This window comes from Atta colombica, unplaced genomic scaffold (genome assembly GCF_001594045.1).
Source record: "Atta colombica isolate Treedump-2 unplaced genomic scaffold, Acol1.0 scaffold121, whole genome shotgun sequence".
Lineage (NCBI taxonomy): Eukaryota > Metazoa > Arthropoda > Insecta > Hymenoptera > Formicidae > Atta > Atta colombica.
This window is the reverse complement of record NW_017259208.1, coordinates 737,539-748,364: the sequence shown is the minus strand read 5'-3', so window position 1 is coordinate 748,364 and position 10,826 is coordinate 737,539. Positions and strand designations below refer to the sequence as shown.

The window sequence follows — 10,826 nt, the reverse complement described above, 5'->3', positions numbered from 1 at the left end:
TATTCGAAACATTTAACTTTGATTGTATTGACGTTCTCTATCGTATTTAATCTTTATATTAATGTTTTTTATACATATATTTATCTATATTAGATTATAATTATTATTTATTTAGATTATAATTTATAAACGCATATTTTATTACAAATTTTTATTAAACATTGTTTGTAGACATTAAAATTATTATTAAGAGTGCAATATTGACTGCTAATACTAAAAATTTGTTATTTACGTATTACAGATTTTCAGTATTGACAGTGAATACACACACACACACACACACACACACACATAAACACACACACACACACGCATACGCACACGCGCGCATATATGTATATCAATGCAGCCTAAGATGTAAAGTCCAAAATCAATTTCAATATTTAAATTTCTACATAAATAATATATTTCTATAGCTAATTAAAAATAATGCAATCTTTTGAATAGATATGAAGATAAGGAGTTAAAAGTAACGATAGAAAGTTTTGTTATCGTTACTTTAAAAAAAGTAACAATCAAAAAAGTAAAAATTACAAAAAGAAGTAAAATAACGGTAACGTTACAAATAACGCATTAATTGATAATTCTCCACTGCATTTTACAAACTTATTTCAAATTAACGCATGAATTGTTAATATATGAAATTAATTAAAATAAACAGAATAAACAAAATTTACAATGAATTGTAAGTTACAACAAGCTTATTTAAAATTAATTCAAGTGTTAATTTGAAGTTTTCTAATAATAAGCTTTTATTCGAAGAAATGAACTTTTGTGTAGAATAATATAATGATATAAATCGTACAAGTCCGATTATATGGAATAAATTATCATCGAAATCATGTTGAAAAGAATTTCTTTTTGATATCGGATGGATTAGTTATTTATCGGTGATAATATAAACACCGGATGCCCCGACGGTAAAAAGTAAACGTCAAATACGCGCGAGTCATTGGAATTGTCAGAGATTCTCAAGTATAATACAAAAGATACGAAGCCTTATAGTATTGTAAATAAGTGGATCTAACAAGAGTTGATAAAGACATTTACATTTCGCGTCGAAAAGATAAATAGAAGATATGCGGAGCATCTACCTACCTTAACTATGTTTACAGCTTATGTCAATTTTCGTACTGATGCTTACACAACGCATGATCCGTCATTAAACATGATCTTTAATCGGACATGAAACGCGTGCACATTCGTTTAATGAACATAACGAGCATAACGTTACAACTGTGCGAACGGAATGCGAGGTAATGCGTAGGATGATTATAAAAGAGTCATACAGGTATATCTGTAATCTTATTTATAACCATCATTTATCACCATCACTAATTGGCGTGTATGTAAACATTTTTTATGAAGAAACAATGACAGGAGGACTTCGGCGTCTTCGGTGGTTGCATGCGAGAGAGTTAATATTTCTCTCAGCAGTATCATTGATAATAACGCGTTAACAAGATAATCATATTTTCTTTTCGGTGATTTAATACATCATTAATACGACATTAATCTCTTTTAATTTTTCGATGCGCGTTTAATTGTACCAAGTTCTAATAATTCTATTATTGTGCATTTGTATCACGAAGAAATGCAAATTTCGACACTGTTTATATTCTAAACATAAAATGTAAAAAAATATATATTCATGTCTCAAAATAATTAATAAAAAAGTGTGAGATTTTTTTATTTCTATTATATGTTTTGTGAGAATCGAAGAAAAAAAGATTTTATCGCAAAAAGATATTATCGGGCACAATGTTGCGTTATTGACATAATATGTGTATAACGGCAAATTTTTTAAAGCCATGTATTTGCGAATTGAATACTTTTATATCTGTGTATTTGATTTTTAATAGCATTGATACAATCTGACAGAATCTTCCACTGCTCGACATAAATCATATGTATCGTTAATGACGCATAGCATTACTTTTGTGGGCGTGGTATTGTTTTGAAGGACATATTAAATGGTCGTATCCGCACATTATGCAATTTGTGCGTTTGCACAGCGCGGGGTAAGAAAATTTTCTCGTATTCGTCACGTTGATTTAACTGCACATAAAGAAGATGTACCGCTAGAAATTATGCAGATATCAGTTGACATAATTTGTACTTTAGAATCGCATGAAGTTTTTAAGTTTCAATTTGTACGGTTACGTCGAAAATTGATCGAGCGAATATTTAATCGCATTTATTGAGTATCTAAATTTTTATAAATTTTTCTTCGTACAGGCTGTAAAACTGTGCTTAAAAACTGTAGCAACCTAATTCGCATATACGACGAAATAGGCATTCGCTTTGTGCGAAAACGGTCAACAAAGAAAAATATTCGTCATTCTACGATTTATGTTTTAAGATCGCAAGGAGATTGTTTTTTTTTTAAGGCCCAGTTTCACAACACGATTAACTCTTAAAATTCTAGAATAAATTGGAAAGAGATAATGAATAATACTCGTATTCATAGTCAGGCCTTATATTTAAGGCTTCCTTAAATTTATCTTTAGATACTCTACGAATTATTTCATTGATTGCTGAGTATCTAAAGATAAATTTAAGGAAGCCTTAAGTACAAGGTCTGACTATGAATACGGACATATGTTGAATCTCGGTTAAGAATTAACCATGAGTTGTGAAACTGGGTTTAAGTCACATTTTTTGTTGTTGTATGGCTAGATAAAAAATTGTCCGAACCAACGTTTGACTTCCTACTTTATAAGTATTTTTTTTTCATATAGACCACAAAAACTTTGAAAACTATAGATGTCTTTTATATGACTAAATAAGCACGTTTTGCATGTAAACCAACAAGGAAAAAAATTCGTTACTCGACAATTTACGTTTGGTCACTTTTTTGTTTTTTTTTTTAAACCGTAATCTGTACGGTTAACGTTCAAAATTGACTAAACGAATATTTGATACTTATTGAGTTTCTAAATCTACAAATTTTTTCAATTACAAAATCTATAGTTGAAAGAGCTTATTATTATCTCGATTCGCGCTTGTAACAAAATTTGTTTTACACGAATCAAGGGAAAGAATCATTTACTGCAACAGAGATAGAGTAATATTAGTACATTAATATTAGACGATTGATTGATTCAATCAATTGGACTTGACGGAAAAAGCCGGATTCCCTTATTAAATTGCTATCTATAATCATTCATGTCGCAATGACTGCAAGTGCGGAATATTACAGGAATATTAAGGATAATTCAAAAGCAAGCGTATGTTATCTAAGCAATTAATCAATATGCCATACGATATTTATGTTTATTAATTGTTGGAGAAATTTTCAAAATTTTTTATTTTTTATTTATGTCAATGAACTGATAAAAATTTCAATATTAATTTAATAAATACATTTATTGCTGAAAAATTAGCAAACCCAATATAACTTAAATTGTAAAAAAATATATATTGTATAATTAAAATACCGTAGAAAATGCATAAATGAACGATCTTCTTTTTAAATGTATAACATTCACATATATATGCACTCATCAGGCGATAACATCTTATCATAATTGTTTAGTATAATTATTATACTTGCATGTATACAGTGATAAATAGTAAAATCGGAATCAATGATCGATGGATATAATGTCATGTACAGCATTCGAATACAAGTGTGTTATAAGTGTGATATACGACATGCAGCGACAATGATAGATATCTCGAAAATTGTATATTGTGTATACGATATGTATCCGAAGAAAGATTTAAAATACATCTAAAAAATCGTATTTAGATTTAAACTTAATTTTAATTGCACTAGACAAAAGTTTGTTTATACACAGGACAAAAAACTGCTTTATTTCATATTAATAAGACTTTTACAGTTATAAATAAGTATGAATTTTTTTATTTAATGAAAATATTTATGATTTATTTTTACAGGATGCTTTGCAAGATTTGAAAAAGTCTTCTTCATCTAAAGATTATCATGGGTGAGTATCTAATGTCTAATATAATAAATTTTATACAAATATATAGAAAATAGGCTGTTTATATAATTTACCTACATAAATTATTTTTCAAGATTTCTATCTTCTAACTTCAACGAAAGATATCAATTTAATGTCAATTTAAAATTAGTATAGAAAAGTGTCATTACGCGCAAGTTAAATCGATACTGACTACTTTTTTTATTATTGTATCACAAACAAATTTCATTATTATTGTATCATAAGTCTCAGTTCATGTACTTAGATTGTTTAGGGCGCATGATTTGTATAAAAGTTATATTCTTACAGCTACAAATCGACCGAGAAGAATGACGGTATTTACGTCCTAGAACTCGAAGATAAGAAGAAGAATGTATACGAGCAGGAAAATGATTATGACCCATATGAACATAGAGTGGTAGAGCATCCGACTAGGTAAGTTTAATAATTATAATATGTATATATATATGTATATGTTTTATGTTAATTTATTTCATTTGTGATGTAATTTAATATGGGAAATGGAAAATGGGTTATTCATCGCATGTATAACAGATAAATATAATTATTTATATTCATTAATTTTATGCTTTTTTATTCTTTATGTTTTTTAATATTTAAATTCAATAAAAGGCAATTCTTTCAATATGGTATTAATATTAATATTAATATTAATATTAATATTAATATTAATAGTAAATAGTAACATTAGTATTAGTATTAGTATTAGTATTAGTATTAATATATCGCAATCCTGCAAGAAAAGGAACATGAATGAAAACGTTTCGTATTATGTTTTAAATACAATTAGGGAAAGTGATACAAGTTAAATTCAAATACTTTCTAAAAAAAAAATGATATAAAAGAAAAATGATACAAATTAAAATAAGAGTAGTTTTTAGGAGTAAACTTAACTTAAAAATAAAATTTACGTAACTTAAAAATATATTAACAAAATTAATTATTGCGAGGATGCGATATATAAAGATAAATTCAGTATGATAAAAAATGTATGTATATATTTATATTTATATATAGAGATGAAAAGAGGGGATAAGAGGTTGATATATGAATATTTCTGTCTTATTTTTGTTACTAAAAATATAATAGTATTATTAAATCTAAATCGTTAAAAGATTAGACGTACTCCTCTTTAAAAATTAGTAACTTGTTTCTATCTAAAAACGATAGACGATAACTTGAAAATAATATATCTTTAGATATTTGATAATTACGAAAATATGTGAAGTGTATCACAATACAATCAAAAAAGGACATCTTTGATGGTAAAGATATCGGCATAACGTTTCTATTTTATTATTCTTTCTATTTTATTATCTTGATAAAATTTGACGATACTAGCAATAATTTGTCTTTTAATTAATAAAGATTATAACAAAACAGTTATCTGATGATTGATTATCTGATATATATATTACTAAATCGTTCAATCAAAATTTATTAAAATATCTGATTTATTGAAGTGTTAATTAAAGTTGAAAATGATACAATTCGTCTCATTCAAGGTGACCAAGAATATTATATAACTCGTATTATTTCCTTCGCATGCGAAATGACGTTTTCCTCACACGCTAGTTGTCTTATTAGCGTAATTTTCTAATCCGATTAAATCATGTCGAATGACTCGATAAAATGTCTTCTTTGATGAAACGTGGAATGTGTATGCTTATTATATCATATTTTATTATATTAATTATTATTACTGTAGAGGTATTAATAACTTATATTAATTATTAATAATTTTAATATATTGTAAATATAATACTCAATATAATGTATAAGATCAGGAAACGATTATTTCTTTCGAAAATCTATTCAATTTAAATATTTTGCAATTTTAAAACTAATTTCTCTTATTTATGTTATTCATTTATTGGTCTATTTTCTACTCATTATTGTTTAAGACAATTGTTAATAATCAGTCGTGACAAATGTGGTTTCTTCACGACATGATTTTTCAGCTATGCGGAAACCATGCTTCACCTAGTGAAGGGCAGTTTGGGTACTGGGATCCTCGCGATGCCGAAGGCTTTCTATCATGCCGGATACGTTGTCGGTATAATAGCCACGATCATCATAGGGCTTCTCTGCATATATTGTATGCGAATTCTTGTTCGCTCGGAATACGAACTGTGCAAAAGGAAAAGGGTGCCAGCCATGACGTATCCGGCGACTGCGGAATCCGCTCTGTCCGAGGGACCGATGTTCCTCAGACGGTTTTCTAAAGCCTCTATGTGAGTACATTACACTTTTTCCGGCGTAACTTCTGAAATCTACAAAGAATTATATATAAATATCTTCCTCTTATATTTTGCGCAACATTATTGGTAAAAATAACTACGCCCGGTAGTTAAAATGTAATAAGAAACGGTACTTAAGAGTTATTTTATATTATCTTTCGTATTTTATATAATGTTTCCGTCGAAATAATGGCTGTAATAATAACAATAATAACCGCTTTTAAGTACATCTATATAATGAAAAAAGTTTTTCTTCTATATTTATAGATACGTAATAAATACCTTCCTGCTAATCTATCAGATGGGTACCTGCTGTGTCTATATAGTTTTCATTGCTTCAAATTTGCAATCGGTGAGTACCTTTGCTATTTTCGATTTATATTTTGTTTTCATTACTCACCTAATACACGATATGCTTTTTCGATATGTATGAAGAACTTAGTTCTTCAGAAGTCAAACTTTAGTCATGTTCAATATTAAGTAAAATTCTTTTGCGTATTCCTTACGTTATAAGATTATAACATACTGATGATAAAAAAAAATTTGATATTAATAAATTATGTCATCTTTGAACGAATATCAAGTTAAGAAAAAAATCGATTATCAATTTTATTGAAACAATGTTAGATCCAATATTACGAATATAATTTTGAGGTTCGTAATTTTACAATAATTCAATTTCATATACATGCACGTTTAAATTAATTTTATTTCATACTTGTTTGTACGATATTTATCGATAATTTGTTTGAACTCTTTCGGTAGTACCCAATCAATCTGATATCGCATATCTGCCTGCATTACAGCGCGTAGGCTGAAAAGCGAATAATCTAGGTCAGGGAAATACGCCGTAAGAAAATATGTAAGAGTCACTGATAATTAATGCGTATACGATTGAGTCAAGGTGATCGTACCTAACACAGACGGCTGGTCATCGACATTCTCGATGACGTTATCGAGATCGAAATCGAAAACGCGAACTTGCTCGAGTTTTGAAAATACAGTTTGTCTTACAAACTTTGGCTGCATTCCACTTAATGCTTGCAATGTTCGCAAGCATTTGTTCTTGTTTAATATTTGATAAATGACAAAGATGAAATGATTTCACGAGCGTTGTGACGCAGGCTTTATTAGTCTGATTGTGTCAAATTCTTATGTCTATATATACAGGTGCCGATTGAGAAGTTGTTAAAAATAAAAATATAATTATTATTTTATTAAGTAGATAAAATGAAACAAATTTTAAATATTATGTTATGGAAAAAAACCAGTCAACACATTTTTTTTATTAGCACATAATGTGAGAAAGATATAAATGTGAATTTATAAAAACGAACATTATGAAAAGGAATCAATAATTTGATTATTATATTGATGTTTGTTTTCGAAATAACAGCATTTGAATTCATAATAATCGAGGTGTTTTAAGAACTTAACACGCTTTTTAACATTACACATGATGATTATCCGTGATGAGCGTTTGACTCTTTTCAATGACGCATCAATAGTCACTAATGACCGGTTATCGAAATTTTTTAAATTTTGTAAAAAATAAGCACTTGTAAAATATGAATATTTAAAAAAATAAATATAAAAAATTTAATATAAATTTTTAAACGACATAAATAGTTACATAATAATATGAAATAAAAATATAATTAACTATCTATGGGGATAAAGTCTTATTTATACTTATAATCACATTATACAATGTTTCATTACTACGGAAAAAATAGTTTTGTTGAAGTGTATAAAAATTTAGTTAGATGCAAGTCTGAAAATAATTTTGTTCGATCATCAAATAATTATATAGGACACGCAAGCATCAAGCATGACGATAATGTTGCAAAAAGTTTTGATTTTAGCAACCAGTTTATGAGCATCCTATGATAATTTTATCACTTTGATAGACCAGCAAAATTTTTAGATCTATGTATCCAGTTAAATTTTTAGACAAAACCGTTCTTTCTGTATATGTATTTATAAAGAAAAATTCTATTGATGTGATAAACACATACAAAAATTACTGAACAAACAAAACGAATAACGCAAATTATCGTAATGCCTTCGAAAATACTATCAAATAAATTCCTTTTATAAAAATATTCTTTTATTAGAAAAGAGATCTTCTGAATATAAGTACGTTGTATGAAGAAAATGATATATTAACAGTATTGAAGCTAATAGTAATCTGATTGAGAATATAATCTCGTTAATTTAATAATATTAATGAAACGAATAACCTTCGTATTGAAACAAGATCATAACGCATATTAATACTGTTATTGAATTAACAAAATTATTTTTAATTAAACTGTCATTAGCTGTTATTATTAATAAACATCATATTTTTCCCGTGTTTTACTGAACTGTGTAATCAACAAAATTTTCGGTATTCTTTTATGTATGTTTATTCTTACTAATTTATAAATGTACATTTTTCTGACAACATGTGTTAAAAAATGACGAATTTTTTTTGTAGAATAATATTCAATTCATTTAATTATATTAATTTAATTATTATTATAAAATAACAGCTATTTAGTTTTAACAATTTCTCAATTATCAATTGTCCTAATAAATAACTTGCGTTACTACGTTGACATATACGCAATAGAGAGGCGAATGTAAACGTCATATGTAAAATGTAATGTAATTGCAGAGAGGACGACATTTTGTACAATATCCTCGGAATTTTTCCTTATCGGAGGAAAAATTATTTTTTACATCATTATACTAATGTGTTTCAATATTAAATGATGAAAGGATTGTAGAAATTCCATATTTACGTCAATCGTATATGTCAAATGAACATATTTGCCAATCGCATTCTCATCCCATTCTTGTATTCCATGTATGTACGATCGTTATGTGAACTCTAGTACATCCGCACCGAATGATTTATTATGGAATTTCACTATCTCACTGGTCTCACAAGAATTGTTGCAGCGGCGCAAAACGAATGGAATCTTATCACGAGTGTAAGATCAAATAGAAGTAAAAGAGCTCTCGGATCGAATACGCGTTAATTTAAGTACCATTCACATTACGATTACACGGTGTATAATGACACAAGAGAATTTTTTGTATAAGTTTTTTTGCAAGTAAACCATACTCGATCGTTAACACTCTTGACGTACTTAAATGCTGTTGCATGGCAGATTGGACGGAAAGAATTCCTGCGATCCAGTCATATAGAACGCAATTTTTAAAAATTATTAAATTCTCGATGTATTCTTGTCGAACGAGTCAGACACTTTGATCGCGAAGAAAGAGGCAACATCCGGAGAATTGATTGGTGACCGCTGATGCTTAAATAAGATATTTTATGGAATACGCTCCATATACGAAAAGGAATTTTCACGTGTCCGCGCTGAAAATGCAATTGCATCGCGGCGCGTTTATGGTGATGCAATTTTGTGAAATACGACGGCGCTAAGCCTTATGTGGATGATACCTTAGACTGGATTGGAAGGCGTTACGTAGTGCGCGCGCGATGTAATAGATAGTTAACTATCGTTACGACACATATGTTATTACGGCATCTAAGTTGGAGTGTATGTATGCAATGGATGCAACGCGTGCGTTCCGCGTTGAACCATGTTGAATACCTGTATTCGTAGTGAACGAGCGTGCCGCGACTTCATGGTCGGATGGGAAGTGAACGGAATTATGTACAAAAGTTGTATATTAATCGTTTAAAGAGTCATATAAATATCCTTAAACTGCGGTTCTAAGTATCGGAACAGACATGTCAGACTATTAATAAATTTCAATTACATCAGATATGAAAAGCTAATGTAGGAAAATATAGGAAATATTGTGGAGAAGATTATAAATTAATATAAAATATTATATGTAACATAATTTTTGCAATTTATAAAAATATAATATATAAAATAATGTATATAATATATTTTTATGTATGTTATAATATATAGTACATCTTTTTAAAAATTACGAGATATTAAGTATGACATATAATATTAATTATAATACAAATATAATATTTAAAGTTTGCAGTGTATATAAAATTTTATATTTTTGATAATTTGAGCATATAATTCGATAACGAATAAATTATTCATAAATATTTATAATGTATAATATACAGTAATGTAAATGTTGAATAATAAGTTATAGTCTATCTTTAGTACCTAAATTAGCAAAAAGACATCAAAAGAACATATAAAATTCTTTGATGAAAAAAAGGACAATAATAGGAGCTAGAAAAATAAAACGATGCTATTTTTTTATATAATACTTACAATATATAAAGAAATATTTTTATTAATGCAATCTAAATATTCGAAAAAATCCGAAAGAGTGATTTATAAAAAATTTTCAAGAATTTAACTATGGAAAGAATCCTAAAATTCAGTCTTAACTTTCAATATATACTGCTCAGATATACTATCTTAAGAGCAATCGAATAAATTATTTCTACAAGATAATTTCTGACGGCGAATTATTTGCTCTAGCAAATTCGAAGTAATTTAATGCATGTTATATAACAATCCAATAATGAATACGATAAACGAAAGTATTATTCGAGACTTTAACTACTAAAAGATGTTTTGACTTAAATACTAAACATAAATGATACAGTTAATTT

The 10,826-nt window shown here is 27.8% G+C and overlaps 1 protein-coding gene across 1 annotated transcript in view; it reads left to right on the top strand.

Moving 5' to 3' along the window:
* The window catches only part of LOC108694622 (proton-coupled amino acid transporter-like protein CG1139), a 25,113-nt gene that overhangs the window by 9,431 nt on the left and 4,856 nt on the right, over positions 1–10,826 (top strand). The window contains exons 2-5 of the mRNA XM_018204214.1: positions 3,904–3,953; positions 4,260–4,385; positions 5,933–6,205; positions 6,479–6,563. Coding sequence (XP_018059703.1) covers positions 3,904–3,953; positions 4,260–4,385; positions 5,933–6,205; positions 6,479–6,563 — 534 coding nt within the window. The remainder of the gene's footprint in view (positions 1–3,903; positions 3,954–4,259; positions 4,386–5,932; positions 6,206–6,478; positions 6,564–10,826) is intronic.